General features: G+C 42.6%; 1 protein-coding gene across 1 annotated transcript in view; it reads left to right on the top strand.

Moving 5' to 3' along the window:
- LOC138667665 (oocyte zinc finger protein XlCOF8.4-like) overlaps window positions 1–20045 on the top strand; it is a 45671-nt gene extending 25626 nt beyond the window's left edge. The window contains exons 2-5 of the mRNA XM_069755790.1: window positions 5365–5480; window positions 8302–8445; window positions 8533–8656; window positions 18378–20045. Coding sequence (XP_069611891.1) covers window positions 5403–5480; window positions 8302–8445; window positions 8533–8656; window positions 18378–19171 — 1140 coding nt within the window. The 5' untranslated portion in view covers window positions 5365–5402 and the 3' untranslated portion in view covers window positions 19172–20045. The remainder of the gene's footprint in view (window positions 1–5364; window positions 5481–8301; window positions 8446–8532; window positions 8657–18377) is intronic.
- The last annotated feature ends 1574 nt before the right edge of the window (window positions 20046–21619 follow it).

Here is a 21619-nt window from a genome sequence, read left to right as displayed (position 1 = left end):
AGTGTCAAGGATTACCCCGAGGCAGCGAGCTTGTGGGACTGGGGAGAGTGGGCAGCCGTTTACTGTAATGGATAGGTTCGTTGGGGGGGGTCGTGTGAGATGGGGGAAAGATGATGAATTCTGTTTTGTCCATGTTAAGTTTTAGAAATCTAGTGGAGAAGGATGAAATAGCGGACAGACATTGAGGGATTCTGGTTAGTAGGGAGGTGATATCTAGTCCAGAGATGTAGATCTGTGTGTCGTCAGCATAGAGGTGATACTGAAAGCCATGAGATTCTATGAGCTGTCCCAGGCCAAAGGTGTAGATGGAGAAGAGCAAGGGCCCAAGGACTGAACCTTGTGGGACTCCGACAGATAGAGGGCGAGGTGAGGAGGTGGTGTGTGAGTGGGAGACGCTGAATGTCCGTTCTGTTAGGTATTACGAGATCCAGGATAGGGCCAAGTCTGTGATGCCAAGGGATGAGAGGGTCTGCAGCAGCAGGGAATGGTCCACTGTGTCAAAGGCAGAGGACAGGTCCAGGAGGAGGAGGACAGAGTAGTGTCGCTTGCTCTTGGCGGTTAATAGGTCATTGGTGACCTTAGTTAGGGCAGTTTCAGTGGAGTGGTGTGACCGGAAGCCTGATTGAAAGAGGTCGAAGAAGGAGCAGGAAGATAGATGGGAGGACAGTTCAAGATGGACATGTTGTTCCAGTAGTTTTGAGGCAAAGGGGAGAAGTGATATAGGGCGATGGCTAGATACAGAGGATGGGTCAAGAGAGGGCTTTTTGAGGATAGGTGTGATTGAGGCATCTCTACTATCCAACATATCTGATAACTACTCTCATCATCTCTACTCTTATCCAACATATCTGATAACTACTCCCATCATCTCTGCTTCTATCCAACATATCTAATAACTACTCCCATCATCTCTGCTCCTATCCAACATATCTGATAACTACTCCCATCATCCCTGCTCCTATCCAACATATCTGATAACTACTCCCATCATCCCTGCTCCTATCCAACATACCTCATCCCTAATAACTACTCCCATCATCTCTACTCCTATCCAACATATCTAATAACTACTCCCATCATCTGTACTCCTATGCGCTGTACCCCCTATACTTCTGTTCCCCCCATAAAACCTCATCTCTAATATATACAGTTGTGCTCAAAAGTTTACATACTCTGGCAGGATTTTTTTCTTTCTTGGCCTTATTTCAGAGAACTTTTTTCTCCACTGATGGTTAGTGGTTGGGTGAAACCATTTATTGCCAAACTACTGGGTTTTTCCTTTTTAAATCATAATGACAACCCAAAACATCCAAATGACCCTGACCAAAAGTTTACATACCCTGGTGATTTTGGTCTGATAACATGCACAGAAGTTGACACAAATGGGTTTGACTGGCTACTAAAGGTAACATCCTCACCTGTGACCTGTTTCTTGTAATCAGTGTGTGTACATAAAAGCTGAGTGAGTTTCTGGGATCCAGACAGACTCTTGCATCTTTCATCCAGCCACTGACATTTCTGGATTGTGAGTCATGGAGAAAGCAAAAGAATTGTCAGCGGATCTACGGGCAAAGGTAGTTTTACTGTATAAAACAAGAAAGGGATACAAAAAGATATCCAAGGAATTGATAATGCCAGTCAGCAATGTTCAAACTGTGATTAACAAATGGAAAATCAGGGGCTCTGTAAAAACAAAACCACAGTCAGGTAGACCAACAAAAATGTCATCCACAGCTGCCAGAAAAATTGTTTGGGATGCAAAGAAAAACCCACAAATAACATCAGTTGAAATACAGGACTCTCTGAAAACTAGCGGTGTGGCTGTTTCAAGATGCACAATTAGGAGGCACTTGAAGAAAAATGGGCTGCATGGTCGAGTAGCCAGAAGACAGCTATTACTGCCCAAATGCCACAAAGTATATCACCTAAAATACGCAAAACAGCACAGAGACAAGCCTCAAAACTTCTGGAACAAGGTAATTTGGAGTGATGAGACCAACATTGAACTTTTTGGCCACAACCATGAACGTTACATTTGGAGAGAGGTCAACAAGGCCTATGATGAAAGGAACACCATTCCTACTGTAAAGCACGGAGGTAGATCACTGATGTTTTGGGGATGTGTTAGCTACAGAGGAAAATGAATGCAGCACGTTATCAACAAACACTGGAGGAAAATTTGTACTCATCAGCGTGGAAGCTGCGCATGGAATGTACTTGGCCGTTCCAACATGACCGATCCAAAATACAAGGCCAAGTCGACCTGTCATTGCCTAGAGCAGAACAAAGTGAGGGTTCTGGAGTGGCCATCTCAGTCTGCAGACCTCAATATCATTGAGCCACTCTGGGGAGATCTCAAGTGCGCAGTTCGTGCTAGACGGCCCAGGAATTTACAGGAATTGGGGGCTTTTTGCCAAAAAGAGTGGCAGCTTTACCATCTGAGAAAATAAAGAACCTTATCCACAACTACCACAAAAGACTTCAAGTTGTCATTGATGTTAGAGGGGGCAATACACGGTATTAATAAATAGGGTATGTGAACTTTTGATCAGAGTCATATGGGTGTTTTGGGTTGTCATTATGATTTAACCGCTTAGTGACAGAGCCAATTTGGTACTTAAAGAGAATGTGTCACCTCATTTTGGCCCTATAAACTACGGCCACCGCCATCAGGGGCTTATCTACAGCATTCTGTAATGCTGTAGATAAGCCCCTAATGTAACCTGAAAGAACAGAAAAACAAGTTAGATTATACTCACCCAGGGGCGGTCCCGGTTCGGGTCCGATGGGCATCATAGGTCCAGGCCCAATGGGCATCAAAGGTTCGGGCCCGGCGCCTCCCATCTTCATACGATGTTGTCATCCTACTTGCTTCTGTTGTGGCTCCTGCACAGGCGTACTGATTTGCCCTGTTGAGGGCAGCGTAAAGTACTGCAGTGCGCAGGCGCCGGGCCTCTCTGACCTTTCCCGCTGCCTGCGCACTACAGTACTTTGCTCTGCTCTCAACAGGGCAAATAAGTACACCTGCGCATGAGCCGCAACAGGAAGCAAAGAAGAGGACGTTATCACATGAAGATGGGAGGCGGTGGACCCAAACCTGCAACACCCATCGGACCGGACCGCCCCTGGGTGAGTATAATCTAACTTGTTATTCTTAACTTTCAGGTTACATCTGGGGCTTATCTACAGCATTACAGAATGCTGTAGATAAGCCCCTGATGGCGGTGGCCGCAGTTTATAAAATAAGGTGACAAATTCCCTAAAATGACCCGGCCAATTTTTACAATTCTTACCACTGTAACTTTATGGGGTTATAACTCTGGAATGCTTTAACAGATCCCGCTGATTCTGAGAATGTTTTTTCGTGACATATTGTACTTCATGTTAGTGCTAAAATTTTGATATGACTTGCGTTTATTTATGAAAAAACGGAAATATGGTGAAAATTTTGCAATTTTCAAACTTTGAATTTTTATGCCCTTAAATCAGAGAGATATGTCACACAAAATACTTAATAAATAACATTTCCCACATGGCTGCTATACGTCAGCACAATTTTGGAAACAATTTTTTTCATTAGGACGTTATATGGGTTAAAAGTTAACCAGCGATTTCTCATTTTTCCAACAAAATTTACAAAACCATTTTTTTTTGGGACCACCTCACATTTGAAGTGAGTTGGGGGGACAGTATAACAGAAAATACCCAAAAGTGACACCATTCTAAAAACTGCACCCCTCAAGGTGTGCAAAACCACATAGTTTACTAATCCTTCAGGTGCTTTACGAGAACTAAAGCAAGGTGGAAGGAAAAAATGAACATTTTACTTTTTTCACCAAAAATTTATTTTAGAACCAATTTTTTAAATTTTCACTTGGGTATCAGGAGAAAATGGACCACAAAATTTGTTTTGCAATTTCCCCTGAGTTCGCCGATACCTCATATGTGGGGGAAAGCCACTGTTTGGGCACATGGCAGGGCTCAGAAGGGAGGGAGCACCGTTTGACTTTTTGAACGCAAAATTGGCTGGAATCAATGGTGGTGCCATGTCGCATTTGGAGACCCCCTGATGTACCTAAAGAGTGGAAACCCCCCAATTCTAACTCCAACCCTAACCCCACTACACCCCTAACCTAATACCAACCATAACCCTAACCCCAGCACACCCCTAATCCCAACCCTAACCACAACACACCCCTAACCTTAATCTCAACCATAACCCTAACCACAACTCTGACCCCAACAAACCCCTAATCCCAACCATAACCACAAACCTAACCCTAACACACCCATAACCCTAATCCCAACCCTAACCCCAACACACCCCTAACCTTAATCTCAACCATAACCCTAACCACAAACCTAACCCCAACACACCCCTAACCCTAGCCCAACTCACTTTAGCTCACCTCTAACCTTAATGGAAAAATGGAAATAAATTTATGTTTTTCATTTCATTATTTTTCCCTAACTAAGAAGGTGATAAAAGGGGGTTTTATTTACTAACTTTTTTTATTTTGATCACTGTTATAGGGTCTTTATAGGAAAATCTCCTATTGTTGCCGGGCGCCCGTCGGCAGATCTCGGTGGGCGCACTGCGCATGTGCCTACCATTTTCTTCCCGGAAGAAGACGCCAACGGCTGTGGAGGACTGCAGGAGGGTCCACGGACACCGGGAAGTACTGGGGGTGGATCGGGGGACCCTCTTTCTCACCTGATGTGCGATCACATCAGAGGAGAGAGAAATGAAATGGCAAATCGGACTTTTTTTTGCGGCCGCCATTATACAGTTAATAAGGTGATCACAACAACGGGGTCGGTAAAAACCGACCTTAATAATGTTTTCTGGGGTCTCCGCTCCCCTGGTAGCCGAGACCCCGGAGAAAATCCGATTCTGGGGGGCACTATGCACTTTATCCACTTTATACTTTAACTACCGCTGTTAGAAGGCGTATTGGCGGTTGTTAAGGGGTTAAAAAGAGAAAACACAGTAGTTTGACAATAAATGGCTTCACCCAACCACTAACCATGAGTGGAGAAAAAGTTTTGGTATCATCATTCATATTCTCTGAAAAAGGCCAAGAAAGCAAAAATTCTGCCAGGGTATGTAAACTTTTGAGCATAACTGTATATGTCTTCTATTATACAATCCATACCTTATCCCTCATATTCTCCGCCATGTCCTCCATACCTACTTCTAGCATAATCTAAACCGTCTTCTCTAATAACTTCTCCCTTCTTCCCTCTGCCATAATTTGCTTTATACCCTCATACCTGGCGCGCTCCTGTTGGCCATACATAAGTGACATGCCCGTCGGTGGCATAAATCTGAGATCCGTCTATGACTTTTTATTACATCCATAGCAGGTTTTCTGATCTGAGATCTGGCAGAGTAGCGGAGAATGGACCATGAGAAGCACCATGTAAGTGCCAGTATATTACAGCTCACCCTGGAGATCGCCTACCTTCTGACCGGAGAGGTGAGGGCTTATGGGAACATCACTTCTACCTGTATTGCATGATGAATGGAGAGTTGAGAATTTTTGCCACACTTTTAAGTTTTTACCCACATTCTTCTGATTTCTAGATTAACTCTACAGTGATCATGGATTAGAAATTTACTGCCTGAGGTCGTGGCAGGTGTTTGGAGCAGGTTTAGGAGTTATGTGCCATGCCAGGCTGCTGTTGGCTTTGTTACACTGCAAGCTTCTGGCTGTAACAACAGTGACCGCTGTTTTCCATTAATTTAATGCTGCCAGTCCCTGGTGTGATGCAGTGACTTCTGTTGCAGCTAGGGGGCGCTGTGTGTGCTCCCCAGGATATGTGTATGTATCTGTGGTTATGATGATAGTGAAACAGTGACTGGCATAATTGTAAATGGCCGATGCATATCGCAGAGGGAGTCTGCACGTTAAGCCAGATGTAATGTTGTTGTTCTGGGACCTGTAGTCCCGCAAGTATTTGTATAGTTATGAATAAGCCACAAACACACACCACCCATCTATGGAAGTGGTTACAACTACATAATGTGACCATGGCGTGGTCACATGGAGGTGTAGTGGTCTCTGTAATGGAGACTGTGTGAGATCCTGGACGGCTTGTGTGTTGGGAGGTCCTGAGTGTGGACCGGATCCCTGAATAGCGCACTGTGAGGCCGTGGATCTGAAAACCTGTGTGTTGGGAGATCCTGGGAGTAGGATCAGATCCCTGAACAGAGCACTTAGACCTGTGTGTTGGGAGATCCTGGGAATAGGATCGGATCCCTGTTAAGCGCACTGAGAGACTTGTATGTTGGACGGCCCCAGGTGAGGACGGACGTCCTGAACAGCACACGCAGTGGCCTGTGTGGGGAGTCCTGGGAGTAGGATTCCTGAATAGCACAACCTGTGTTGGAAGTCCTGGGAGTAGGACTTCCTGAAGAGCACATGAGAAGGCATGTATGCAGAGTGCAACGGCACTGCACTGGGGGAGCTACAGCACCGTCTGAGGATCTGGACTGTCAGGTGGCCTAGTGAGCAAGCATTGTCCGGGACGGTTATCCCAGTTCGGCAGTTTCCCTGGAGGAGAGAGGACTGACAGGCGGTCAGCGTGTGGCGCAGGAGCTCCTGGAAGGTAGCCCAGAGTATGGGGAACTGTGTGCACTGACAGGGGGTCATTTAATGAACTGTGCGGTCACTGTTGTGAATTCTGTGGCCAAGCTCCCTCCTGTGGTCGTGAGTGATACTTCGGTTGGTTCTGTCTATGAGCTTCTTTTGGTGGATGAGAGTGGTGCTGCGGCTTTTGAGTTTCCTTCCTCAGGTGATGAGGTTAAGTCGTTAGGTGCTGCTCTATTTAACTCCACCTAGTGCTTTGAACCTGGCCTCCAGTCAATGTTCTAGTATTGGTCTTGCTTTCTCCTGGATCGTTCTTGTGGCCTGTCTATCCTGCATAAGCTAAGTTTTGCTTGTGTTATTTTTGTTTGCTATTTTTTCTGTCCAGCTTGCTATATTGGTTTTTCTTGCTTGCTGGAAGCTCTGGGACGCAGAGGGAGCACCTCCGTACCGTTAGTCGGTGCGGAGGGTCTTTTTGCCCCCTCTGTGTGGTTTGTAGGGTTTTGTGTTGACTGCAAAGCAATCTTTCCTATCTTCGGTCTGTTCAGTAAGTTGGGCCTCACTTTGCTAAATCTATTTCATCTCTGCGTTTGTATTTTCATCTCAACTCACAGTCATTATATGTGGGGGGCTGCCTTTTCCTTTGGGGTATTTCTCTGAGGCAAGCTAGGCTTATTTTTCTTTCTTAGGGCTAGCTAGTTTCTCAGGCTGTGCTCGAGGCGCATAGGACTGGTCAGGAGCGCTCCACGGCTACCTCTAGTGTGGTTGGATAGGATTAGGGATTGCGGTCAGCAGAGTTTCCACGTCTCAGAGCTCGTCCTATGTTTTTGGTAATTGTCAGGTCACTTTGTGTGCTCTGAACTTCAAGGTCCATTGTGGTTCTGAATTACCTGTTCATAACAGGTCACCCATGATAACTGGACGGAGTAAGGTCCAGCATGTTTATAGCTGCTAATGTCGTGTGTTGGTGCCTGTTGTGCTCCATGGACATTAGTGAACTGTTCGGCGTGCGGTCGGCCATGGTAACTGGACAAAGTGGTCCGACGTGTTTACTGACTGCGCTTCAAAGCCGTATATGAAGTTAAAATGTATATAAATGAACTATGTGTTAGGCCTGTGATGTTCAACATGGCCTGCAGTGCGGTTTATGCTGCCTAAAATAAACCGGACGGGATGGTTTTCTGAGAAAAACGTGCCTGTGTGACTGAGTCCCGTTGCAAAGCGAGTGTCCCCCAACACATGCAGTAAGCGCTATCTCACACTGGACAGAGGCATTTAAATAGCACGATCTCTGATGTGCACACCTATCAATTCTCATCGGCCCCCCGTGACACAATTGAGTGGAAACAATGGATTGAAATGGCAGCTGGGGCCTGCTCAAGTTCTCCAAAACTGCAATATTAGCCATCCTGGGAAGCTCAGTCAGAGGCTGAGCTTCATAGATGAACCATGATTTGACTATAGTTATGCAGTATATAGTGTAAGTGATGAAACGGTCATAAGCTCAAGTCCCTAAGGGGACAAAAAAATAAAGTATAAAAACGGAGTAAAAAAACCCAAAACATTAAATCACCCTGCTTATTCCACTAGACTCATCACTGAGTGCAAGCAGGACTAAACAATCTTCTGCCCAAGTTCTCCTATGCTTGTATATGCCTTAGTGTAGAATTAAATCAAGGATATAATTGAGCTATGTGAACTCATTATGCAGGAATATATTATGGTTAAGAAATCCAGGGAGATTGGGGTGAGAAAGATCCAGAGTCCTCCACTTCCATCACTGATCGATGCGAGAAAAAACGATGAGAAGATCCTAGAACTCACCAACAAAATCACTGAGCTTCTGACTGGAGAGGTGAGCGCTGCTGGGAATGCTGGGACCTTGCATGATAATGACAAGAGGACAATGTGCTTGCTTCATAACTGTATCATTGTGTGCCAGATTCCTATCAGATATGAGGACATCATGGTCTGTTTCTCTGTGGAGGAGTGGGAGTATGTAGAAGAACACAAGGATGTGTACAAACAAGCCTTGATGGTGGACCAGCAAACCATGGACTCATGCAGTAAGTTGCAGATTTATTACATAGCCATGACATAGATATTTGGCATCTAAGGCCTGTGTGTATCCTTATGTCAATCCTACAGGGTATGTAAATGGACCCTTTACTTACAGTTTTTAAGAATGGTGTTTAGGGATTGACACTTAAAGGAGCCCTGCACTCCGCTTTTTGTTACCCTTTTATCACCATATCATCATGTTTGGGACCAATGCTTGATGGTTTTGAAATGATAGAATAATGGAAACAGTTGGAAACCCATTTCGTTGTTACGCTATTAACCCCTTTCTGACGTGTGCTGTACATATTTGCCACATGACGGGGGTAAGTGTATGAAGCGGGCTCCGGAGCTGAGCCTGACTGTGCTATAAAGGTAGCGTCTGCCTGTAACAGCTCTCATCTCTGCTGTTAGCCCCTTTAATGCGGCTGTCAATATATGGCTGCAGCATTTAGGATGCGTGTGGTGCCAATATTTGCCTGTTATGGTGCAGGCAGTGTGTTGCTGGGTTGCCATGGCAGCCGGAGGGCTGCTGATGACTCTTACCACAGCACTTGTGAAGCCATTAAATAGGCTAAGCTTCATAGGAGACAATGATGTTAGTTCTATACGACAATACAATAGTATTGCAGGATCTAGAACAAGTGATCAGATGATTGATTGGTTCAAGACCTTTAAGGGGACTAAAAATAAAATATTAGAAAAGAGTTGTTTGAAAAATTAAAAAATGAAAACAAAAAATTGAAATCACCCCTTTTCCCCAATTGAGTCAAGATATTAAAAAATTCAGTATTAGCGTGTCTGTAAATATGAAATTGTATATCCCTGCACAACAAACACCATAAAACGAAAAATGGAAAACCCCAGATTTAGTGTTTTTTAGTACCTGCGCCTCCCCAAAAATGCAATAAAAAACGTGTACCCTAACATCTTTTCTATATACGGTAAATGTCAGCTTGCCAAACGAAAAACATCTCCACTGATGGAAAAAATATAGCTCTCAGAAAATGGCAAGGCAACACAAATCAAGCTTGATTTTTTTTTCATTTTGTATTGGGGTTTTTTGCTTCAAATTTCAGATTTTTGTTTTCCATCACCAAAATTTAACCTGTATGTTTGGTAAATTTTGGTAAATTTTTAATGCACAATGAACACTGTAGGAACAAAACGTCAAAATAATGTCAAAATTATATATACAGTGGGGCAAAAAAGTATTTAGTCAGTCAGCAATAGTGCAAGTTCCACCACTTAAAAAGATGAGAGGCGTCTGTAATTTACATCATAGGTAGACCTCAACTATGGGAGACAAACTGAGAAAAAAAAATCCAGAAAATCACATTGTCTGTTTTTTTATCATTTTTTTTGCATATTATGGTGGAAAATAAGTATTTGGTCAGAAACAAACAATCAAGATTTCTGGCTCTCACAGACCTGTAACTTCTTCTTTAAGAGTCTCCTCTTTCCTCCACTCATTACCTGTAGTAATGGCACCTGTTTAAACTTGTTATCAGTATAAAAAGACACCTGTGCACACCCTCAAACAGTCTGACTCCAAACTCCACTATGGTGAAGACCAAAGAGCTGTCAAAGGACACCAGAAACAAAATTGTAGCCCTGCACCAGGCTGGGAAGACTGAATCTGCAATAGCCAGCCAGCTTGGAGTGAAGAAATCAACAGTGGGAGCAATAATTAGAAAATGGAAGACATACAAGACCACTGATAATCTCCCTCGATCTGGGGCTCCACGCAAAATCCCACCCCGTGGGGTCAGAATGATCACAAGAACGGTGAGCAAAAATCCCAGAACCACGCGGGGGGACCTAGTGAATGAACTGCAGAGAGCTGGGACCAATGAGGCCTACCATAAGTAACACACTACGCCACCATGGACTCAGATCCTGCAGTGACAGACGTGTCCCACTGCTTAAGCCAGTACATGTCCGGGCCCGTCTGAAGTTTGCTAGAATGCATTTGGATGATGCAGAGGAGTTTTGGGAGAATGTCCTATGGTCTGATGAAACCAAACTGGAACTGTATGGTAGAAACACAACTTGTCGTGTTTGGAGGAAAAAGAATACTGAGTTGCATCCATCAAACACCATACCTACTGTAAAGCATGGTGGTGGAAACATCATGCTTTGGGGCTGTTTCTCTGCAAAGGGGCCAGGACGACTGATCCGGGTACATGAAAGAATGAATGGGGCCATGTATCGTGAGATTTTGAGTGCAAACCTCCTTCCATCAGCAAGGGCATTGAAGATGAAACGTGGCTGGGTCTTTCAACATGACAATGATCCAAAGCACTCCGCCAGGGCAACGAAGGAGTGGCTTCGTAAGAAGCATTTCAAGGTCCTGGAGTGGCCTAGCCAGTCTCAAGATCTCAACCCTATAGAAAACCTTTGGAGGGAGTTGAAAGTCCGTGTTGCCAAGCGAAAAGCCAAAAACATCACTGCTCTAGAGGAGACCTGCATGGAGGAATGGGCCAACATACCAACAACAGTGTGTGGCAACCTTGTGAAGACTTACAGAAAACGTTTGACCTCTGTCATTGCCAACAAAGGATATATTACAAAGTATTGAGATGAAATTTTGTTTCTGACCAAATACTTATTTTCCACCATAATATGCAAATAAAATGTTAAAAAAACAGACAATGTGATTTTCTGGATTTTTTTTCTCAGTTTGTCTCCCATAGTTGAGGTCTACCTATGATGTAAATTACAGACGCCTCTCATCTTTTTAAGTGGTGGAACTTGCACTATTGCTGACTGACTAAATACTTTTTTGCCCCACTGTACATATATATACATATTAAAACTACATTAGGAGGTAACATTATATGCAAATTGGAGAAAATAAATCATAAAAAGTATTGAATAAATAATGTAGCACAATTACAACCCCATTGCATATATGGACTCTATACAGGATTAACTGCAAAATTCATAAAGACTAAAACAAAACACCAAAAAGCAGTTTTGTAGTCAAAATATGAAAAAAGTTTAATATATTTATTATTCAATACAGAACAGGTAAAAGGCACAGCAGGACAGGTCCTACAGAAAAGCAGCGCACATGGAAAACGGGCAGTAAACGGCGCAGGAGTAAATCTAGGAGAGGGATAACAACATAAGTCCCCAATCATAATCATGTGAGTCTATCATGATCAATACACATCACGGCCGGCAATGGGCTAACTGGAGATCATGTACTCTAACACAGAAGTAAGGACAAATTAGCACCCCCCTGAGGGGACGCCCCCTGAGGAAGGAATTTTTCTGAAACGCGCATCGGGGTGGACTGTGGACGGCGTGGTGTCTGGATTTGCTATTGACGGTATGTCTATTATTATTCCCCCTCTGGTGCTAATTTGTCCTTACTTCTGCGTTAGAGTACATGATCTCCAGTTAGGCCATTGCCGGCCGTGATGTGTATTGATCATGATGGACTCACATGATTGCGATTGGGGACTTATGTTGTTATCCCTCTCCTAGATTTACTCCTGCGCCGTTTTTCTGCCCATTTTCCATGTGTGCTGCTTTTCTGTAGGACCTGTCCTGCTGTGCCTTTTACCTGTTCTGTAGTGAATAATAAATATATTAAACTTTTTTCATATTTTGACTACAAAACTGCTTTTTGGTGCTTTGTTTTAGTCCATATATATATATACATATATATTTAAACAGATTTAGATAACAATGCACAATGTTAATGCACACAACACTTGTGCCCTTGCAGGGAATTACTTACTGGGAATACAGTGCAAAAATACAATATACCCATATAAAGAAAGATTGCACATAAGAATTAGATTAAACCATAGTTGAGCATAATTACCTCAGACCTGCGGTGCCACAACCCGTAGGTGCGTTTCCGTTTGACTACCCCAGAAGAAGGCACGTAAGCCGAAACGCGCATAGGGGTTGTGGCACCGCAGGTCTGAGGTTATTATGCTCGACTATAATTTGCAGTTTCCCTGCCGACCTTGATAATACTGGTTACTGGATGCTATTTCTTCAGTGGAGCCTCTTTTTGTTTCTCTATGAATTGAAATGTCTATGTATATGATTTATGGTTGTTGGAGGGCGTTGAAATGACAGTTTATATGGATTTGCCTCTGACCTGTGGTTCCATTTTGTAGTTTTTCCATCACAGAATCCCGTAATATTGTTACAGTCTATGGATTTTTATACTAAGATGTTTAATAAAATAATTTTTTATGGTTTAATCTGATCCATATGTGCAATCTTTCTATATATATTGTGAAACAACTGAAATTATGTCTTATATTCTAGGTTCTTCAAAGTAGCCACCTTTTGCTTTGATGACTGCTTTGCACACACTAGGCATTCTCTTGATGAACTTCAAGAGGTACTCACCGAGAATGGTTTTCAATTCACAGGTGTGCCCTGTCAGGTTTAATAAGTGGGATTTCTTGCCTTATAAATGGGGTTGGGACCATCAGTTGTGTTGTGCAGAAGTCTGGTGGATACACAGCTGTTAGTCCTACTAAATAGACTGTTAGAATTTGTATTATGCCAAGAAAAAGGCAGCTAAGTAAAGAAAAAACGAGTGGCCATCATTACTTTAAGAAATTAAGGTCAGTCAGTCTGAAAAAGTGGGCAAAATTTGAAAGTGTCACCAAGTGCAGTGGCAAAAACCATCAAGCACTACAAAGAAACTGGCTCACATGAGGACCGCCCCAGGAAAGGAAGACCAAGAGTCACCTCTGCTTCTGAGGATAAGTTTAACCAAGTCACCAGGCTCAGAAATTGCAGGTTAACAGCAGCTCAGATTAGAGACCAGGTCAATGCCACACAGAGTTCTAGCAGCAGACACATCTTTACAACAACTGTTAAGAGGAGACTTTGTGCAGCAGGCCTTCATGGTAAAATAGCTGCTAGGAAATCACTGCTAAGGGCAGGCAACAAGCAGAAGAGACTTGTTTGGGCTAAGAACACAAGGAATGGACATTAGACCAGTGGAAATCTGTGCTTTGGTCTGATGAGTCCAAATTTGAGATCTTTGGTTCCAACCACCGTGTCCTTTTGCGACACAGAAAAGGTGAACGGATGGACTCTACACGCCTGGTTCCCACCGTGAAGCATGGAAGAGGAGGTGTGATGGTGTGGGGGTGCTTTGCTGGTGACACTGTTGGGGATTTATTCAAAATTGAAGGCATACTGAACCAGCATGGCTACCACAGCATCTTGCAGTTACATGCTATTCCATCCGGTTTGCGTTTAGTTGGACCATCATTTATCAACGGGACAATGACCCCAAACACACCTCTAGGCTGTGTAAGGGCTATTTGACCAAGAAGGAGAGTGATGGGGTGCTACGTCAGATGACCTGGCCTCCACAGTCACCAGACCTGAACCCAATCGAGATGGTTTGGGGTGAGCTGGACCGCAGAGTGAAGGCAAAAGGGCCAACAAGTGCTAAGCATCTCTGGGAACTCCTTCAAGATTGTTGGAAGACCATTCCAGGTGACTACCTCTTGAAGCTCATCAAGAGAATGCCAAGAGTGTGCAAAGCAGTCATCAAAGTAAAAGGTGGCTACATTGAAGAACCTAGAATATAAGACATAATTTCAGTTGTTCACTTTTTTGTTTAGTATATAATTCCACATGGGTTAATATGTTGTATGTACTATATGTATGTATGTATGTACTGTAAGTTGTATGTACTGTATGTCTGTATGTATGTACTGTATGTTGTATGTACTGTATGTCTATATGTATGTTGAATGTACTGTATGTTGTATGTACTGAATGTCTGTATGGACGGCATGCCTATCTGTATGTTGTATGTACTGTATGTATGTACTGTATGTTGTATGTACTGAATGTATGTATCTACTGTATGTCTATATGTACTGTGTGTTGTATGTACTGTATGTCTATATGTATGTACTGTATGTCTATATGTACTGTATGTTGTATGTACTGTATGTCTATATGTATGTTGTATGTACTGTATGTATGCACTGTATGTTGTATGTACTGTGTGTATGTACTGTATGTTGTATGTACTGTATGTCTATGTATGTTATGTATGTTGTATGGTTGTACTGTATGTTTATATGTAAGTACTGTATGTTGTATGTACTGTATGTTTATATGTATGTACTGTATGTTGTATGTACTGTATGTGTGTATGTATGCACTGTATGTTGTATGTACTGTATGTATGTACTGTATGTTGTATATACTGAATGTATGTATCTACTGTATGTCTATATGTACTGTATGTTGTATGTACTGTATGTTTATATGTATGTACTGTATGTTGTATGTACTGTATGTATGTACTGCATGTTTATGTATGTACTGTATGTTGTATGTATTTATAATAATAATAATTTTATTTATATAGCGCCAACACATTCTGCAGCGCTTTACAATTTATAGAGGGGACTTGTACAGACAATAGACATTACAGCGTAACAGAAATCACAGTTCAAAATAGATACCAAGAGGAATGAGGGCCCTGCTCGCAAGCTTACAAACTATGAGGAAAAAAGGAGACACGAGAGGTGGATATGTATGTACTGTATGTATGTATTGTATGTCTGCATGTACTGTATGTTGTATGTACTGTATGTTGTATGTACTGTATGTTTGTATGTACAGTTATATTTGGACAGAGACAGCATTTTCTAATTTTGGTTATAGACATTACCACAATGAATTTTAAACAAAACATTTCAGATGCAGTTGAAGTTCAGACTTTCAACTTTCATTTGAGGGTATCCACATTAAAATTGGATGAAGGGTTTAGGAGTTTCAGCTCCTTAACATGTGGACCAAAAGTAATTGGACAATTGACTCCAAGGCTATTTCATGAACAGGTGTGGGCAATTCCTTCGTTATGTCATTCTCAATTAAGCAGATAAATGGCCTGGAGTTGATTTGAGGTGTGGTGCTTGCATTTGTAAGGTTTTGCTGTGAAGTAAATATGAGGTCAAAGGAGATCTCCATGCAGGTGAAACAAGCCATCCTTAACCGGCGAAAACAGAAAAAACCCAACCGAGAAAGTGCTACAATATTAGCAATGGCAAAATCTACAGTTTGGTACATCCTGAGAAAGAAAGAAAGCACTGGTGAACTCAATAATGCAAAAAGACCTGGGCGCCCATGGAAGACAACAGTGGTGATTGATCGCAGAATAATCTCCATGGTGAAGAGAAACCCCTTCACAACAGCCAACCAAGTGAACAACACTCTCCAGGAGGTCGGCATATTAATATCCAAATCTACCATAAAGAGAAGACTGCATGAAAGTAAATACAGAGGGTTCACTGCACGGTGCAAGCCACTCATAAGCATCAAGAATAAAAAGGCTAGACTGGACTTTGCACACAGTTCTGGAAGAACATTCTTTGGACAGCTGAAACCAAGATCAACCTCTACCAGAATGATGGAAAGAGAAAAGTATGGCGAAGGCGTAGTGCAGCTCATGATCCAAAGCATACCACATCATCTGTAAAACACGGCGGAGGCAGTGTGATGGCTTGGGCATGTATGGCTGCCAGTGGCACTGGGTCACTAGTGTTTATTGATGATGTGACGCAGGACAGAAGCAGCCGAATGAATTCTGAGGTATTCAGAGCCATACTGTGTGCTCAGATCCAGCCAAATACAGCCAAACTGATTGGTCGTCGTTTCATACTACAGATGGACAATGACCCAAAACATAAAGACAAAGCAAGCCAGGAGTTTATTAAAGCAAAGAAGTGGAATATTCTTGAATGGCCAAGTCAGTCACGTGATCTCAACCCAATTGAGCATGCGTTTCACTTGTTAAAGACTAAACCAGATAGAAAGGCCCACAAACAAACAGCAACTGAAAACCACCGCAGTAAAGGCCTGGCAGAGCATCAAAAAGGAGGAAACAAAGCTTCTGGTGATGACCATGAGTTCAAGACTTCAGGCAGTCATTGCCAACAAAGGGTTTTCAACCAAGTACTAGAAATGAACATTTTATTTAAAATTATTTAATCTGTCCAATTACTTTTGGTCCCTTTAAAAACAGTGTGGCACATGTTAAGGAGCTGAAACTCCTAAACCCTTCATCCAATTTTAATGTGGATACCCTCAAATGAAAGCTGAAAGTCTGAACTTCAACTGCATCTGAATTGTTTTGTTTAAAATTCATTGTGGTAATGTCTATAACCAAAATTAGATGTTGTCTCTGTCCAAATATATATGGACCTAACTGTATGTTGTATGTACTATATGTATGTACTGTATGTTGTATGTACTGTATGACTATAGGTATGCACTGTATATGTGTGTATGTGTTTTTTCTGTAGTTTTTTTTTACATTCACATTAGCCGGATGATGGGACTACTACTGTCCCATCATTGGCTAATGTGTCAATCACTGTCACTGTAGCAGGCATAGCCGGATGGGATTTATAGTCCCATAGGACGATGCCTGCAAGCACACACACACACACTAATGACCCCCCTGCACAGACAGCCCGCAGACCCGCCCAAAGCAGACCCCAGCACCGCAGCGCCCGCAGACCCCAGCACTGCACCGCCCGCACACCCCAGCACCGCCCACAGCCCAGTCACTCTTGATGAGTGACCGCTGTCTGTGGAGGCTGGGTCACGCCTGCTGATATCGTCATGCCAATTTCCAGAGTCAGGAAATTGAAGTGACGTCGGCAGATATTTGCGGCGGCTGCAGCCTGGGGGTCACGTGACCTGGACTCAGCCGCCGACATAGTGTGGCTCACAGGCAGTATCGGCAACAGAAGGTATTTACAAAATTAATTAGGGGCCCCTGGGGGATACATTGGGGGGTTAATTGAAAGTTTGGACAACCCCTTTAAGGCAGATGCCTTATCTCATTGTTTTCCTTGGGGTGGAGATAATTGTGAACCGCTTCCGATATTATAAAAAGGGGTGATTATTGCATCTAAATGCTCCGATATTGAAAAAAGAGGCACCTATTTAAATTTGTTTGGTGATCTGAAACATTTAAGTATGACAAACATTCAAAGGAATAGGAAGTCAGAAAGGGGGCAAACATTGCATGAATATATGAATAGATTGAATTAAAAGCTACAATTTGTTCTGAAAAAGAAAGACAGCCCTAAATGACTAAATTATGACTCTTGGAAGAAGCGAAGGGAAGAACGAAAGTGCAAAAATGAAAATTTGCATTCCCAAAGGGATTTCCAGGTAAATGTATTGATGTCCTGTCCTTGGATAGGCCACCAATTTGTGATCACTGGGGATTTGAGCCCTGGCATCAGCACTAGCCTATCACCATCTTGTTTTCAGAGCAGCAGCTGTAACCGCACTCATGGCACTGATTGACAACTTACTCATCATTAGGGCCGGCTTTCAGTCAGTGTCAGGGGTGCAGTTACAGCCGACGCTCTCTATACACACTGCTGTGACTGAAACTGCACTGGCTCCATTACTGTGACTGAACCCGGAATGCTACCGGGAGGAATAAAGTTAATTTCCTCCTGGCATTGAGGGTCTAAGTGCCAGTTCCGGGCAGGATCAGAACACTATTAACCTGCAGATTAACCCCATATCTGCAGGTTAATAGCATTTCGTCTAAGGTTCCCTTTAAATGACCATTTACAAGGACGTCAGGCTGTTCTGGTTAATCAAATATCTGTTAGTAAACATGGAATATTATCATAAATTACATTTAAGAAATGGTGGAGTGTTATACCTTGTCACTTTCTCTCCGAGCAGGTGAATCACCTCGTGAATTACATGTCAACGACATATTTAACAGCTTTTCCTCGAATGATGATATCGGCGTTCCTTGTGATACTATTGAAATGTGCGTCAGTATGAATGAAATCACTGAACCTTGGACCATGCCTGACTACCATATAAAAGAGGAATCCATTTTACACGACCAGGCCATCCCAGAAGATCTCTTTATATTTCCTTCTCACCATTTAGATCTTACTGCTCCGCTGAGTCTTCTGCATGGAAGTACCCACTTACCTGTGGGAAATCAGATGGTCAAGGACAAAACGCCAGTCATTTGTTCTTGTTGTGGAAAGATTTTTAGTAACCATTACAGACTTTGCATCCACCAGAGAGCACACACAGGGGAGAAACCATTCCAGTGTTCAGAATGTGGTAAATGTTTTGCTCGACACTCCGGTCTTTTGATGCATCGCAGGATTCATACAAACGAGAAGCCCTTTATTTGTCCAGAGTGCAGCAAGTCTTTTAAGCAGCCATCAGCACTTACTAACCATCTGAGGACTCATACTGGAGAAAAACCGTATTCATGTCCAGAATGTGGTAAATGCTTTTCGGTAAATTCTAGTATGATCATACATATGAGAAGCCACACGGGAGAGAGACCATACATGTGCCCAGAATGCGGTAAAAGATTCGGGTATAAAAGTAGCCTGATTGATCATCAAAGGGGTCACCGGAATGAGAGGTCTTTGTCATGTCGAGAATGTGGGAAATGTTTTATATATAAAACAAATCTTTTTAGACATCAGAGGATCCACAGACAATAGAAGCTCCTAGATTATGGAATTCGGGACAATAACTAACAATTTAGTTTTTTTACCTGAATCTAGGATTTTCCCCCAGTTTCTGCTTTGAATAATATATTTCCCTGGATTACAGGGAAAGCCAAACTGTTTGTTTATAATCCAAATCACAGTCCAACATTGAAGACCTCAACCAATGTAGGGTGACTCCGCAAACTGGGGACGCCCTGCTGTCAATTTATTCATACATACTTTGGAGTAATAAGAGAGGAATGGCACAACACTGTTATAAGAAAAGATGCTGTATCTTAAAGAATACAAGTATTACCAAAAACTGACATGTCCGGAACAGTGACAGGTTCTTTTTAGGTTTGTGGGCAGGACTAAGGCACATAATGGCGTTTTGTATGTTAGTGGATTTGTTTTTTGTGTTTTCTATTTTTGAATTATTATTTTGTTAGGGTTACCCACCTTGATGATCATTTATATCTTTGTTACCTTGTCTAGAAATCATATAGATGTGAAGACCAAAAACTGATTGTTGCCTACAAAATCTTTTGAATTTTTAAAAAATGTTAATATTTCTGGACATGTACAGCTTTGCCCAACTCTTTGTTTCTGATGAGTCAAGTACACATTAAGGAACTTGAAGTGTGACTACTCTCCTGCAGACTAATCTGCTTGAAAGGCAGTATTCCCAATTAAAAGCCAGCACTGTGGTTCTAAAGATGCAACACTGGGCTACCTGCTGAGAGACGTTTGGCACCTTATCCTATTCTTTGACGTCTGTATGGATTACAGTATCCTGGACTGTGAGTGGTACTTACCGCATTGTAAATGGAATATATGTTCCTAGGTTTTAAATGGTATGTCCTGCAATGATGAATAGATATACAGTGGGGCAAAAAAGTATTTAGTCAGTCAGCAATAGTGCAAGTTCCACCACTTAAAAAGATGAGAGGCGTCTGTAATTTACATCATAGGTAGACCTCAACTATGGGAGAAAAACTGAGAAAAAAAAATCCAGAAAATCACATTGTCTGTTTTTTTATCATTTTTTTTGCATATTATGGTGGAAAATAAGTATTTGGTCAGAAACAAACAATCAAGATTTCTGGCTCTCACAGACCTGTAACATCTTCTTTAAGAGTCTCCTCTTTCCTCCACTCATTACCTGTAGTAATGGCACCTGTTTAAACTTGTTATCAGTATAAAAAGACACCTGTGCACACCCTCAAACAGTCTGACTCCAAACTCCACTATGGTGAAGACCAAAGAGCTGTCAAAGGACACCAGAAACAAAATTGCAGCCCTGCACCAGGCTGGGAAGACTGAATCTGCAATAGCCAACCAGCTTGGAGTGAAGAAATCAACAGTGGGAGCAATAATTAGAAAATGGAAGACATACAAGACCACTGATAATCTCCCTCGATCTGGGGTTCCACGCAAAATGCCACCCCGTGGGGTCAGAATGATCACAAGAACGGTGAGCAAAAATCCCAGAACCACGCGGGGGGACCTAGTGAATAAACTGCAGAGAGCTGGGACCAATGTAACAAGGCCTACCATAAGTAACACACTACGCCACCATGGACTCAGATCCTGCAGTGCCAGACGTGTCCCACTGCTTAAGCCAGTACATGTCCGGGCCTGTCTGAAGTTTGCTAGAGAGCATTTGGATGATCCAGAGGAGTTTTGGGAGAATGTCCTATGGTCTGATGAAACCAAACTGGAACTGTTTGGTAGAAACACAACTTGTCGTGTTTGGAGGAAAAAGAATACTGAGTTGCATCCATCAAACACCATACCTACTGTAAAGCATGGTGGTGGAAACATCATGCTTTGGGGCTGTTTCTCTGCAAAGGAGCCAGGACGACTGATCCGGGTACATGAAAGAATGAATGGGGCCATGTATCGTGAGATTTTGAGTGCAAACCTCCTTCCATCAGCAAGGGCATTGAAGATGAAACGTGGCTGGGTCTTTCAACATGACAATGATCCAAAGCACACCGCCAGGGCAACGAAGGAGTGGCTTCGTAAGAAGCATTTCAAGGTCCTGGAGTGGCCTAGCCAGTCTCCAGATCTCAACCCTATAGAAAATCTTTGGAGGGAGTTGAAAGTCCGTGTTGCCAAGCGAAAAGCCAAAAACATCACTGCTCTAGAGGAGATCTGCATGGAGGAATGGGCCAACATACCAACAACAGTGTGTGGCAACCTTGTGAAGACTTACAGAAAACGTTTGACCTCTGTCATTGCCAACAAAGGATATATTACAAAGTATTGAGATGAAATTTTGTTTCTGACCAAATACTTATTTTCCACCATAATATGCAAATAAAATGTTAAAAAAACAGACAATGTGATTTTCTGGATTTTTTTTTCTCAGTTTGTCTCCCATAGTTGAGGTCTACCTATGATGTAAATTACAGACACCTCTCATCTTTTTAAGTGGTGGAACTTGCACTATTGCTG

This window comes from Ranitomeya imitator, chromosome 2 (genome assembly GCF_032444005.1).
Source record: "Ranitomeya imitator isolate aRanImi1 chromosome 2, aRanImi1.pri, whole genome shotgun sequence".
In the NCBI taxonomy this organism is placed as follows: domain Eukaryota; kingdom Metazoa; phylum Chordata; class Amphibia; order Anura; family Dendrobatidae; genus Ranitomeya; species Ranitomeya imitator.
This window is presented reverse-complemented; position numbering and strand designations above follow the sequence as displayed.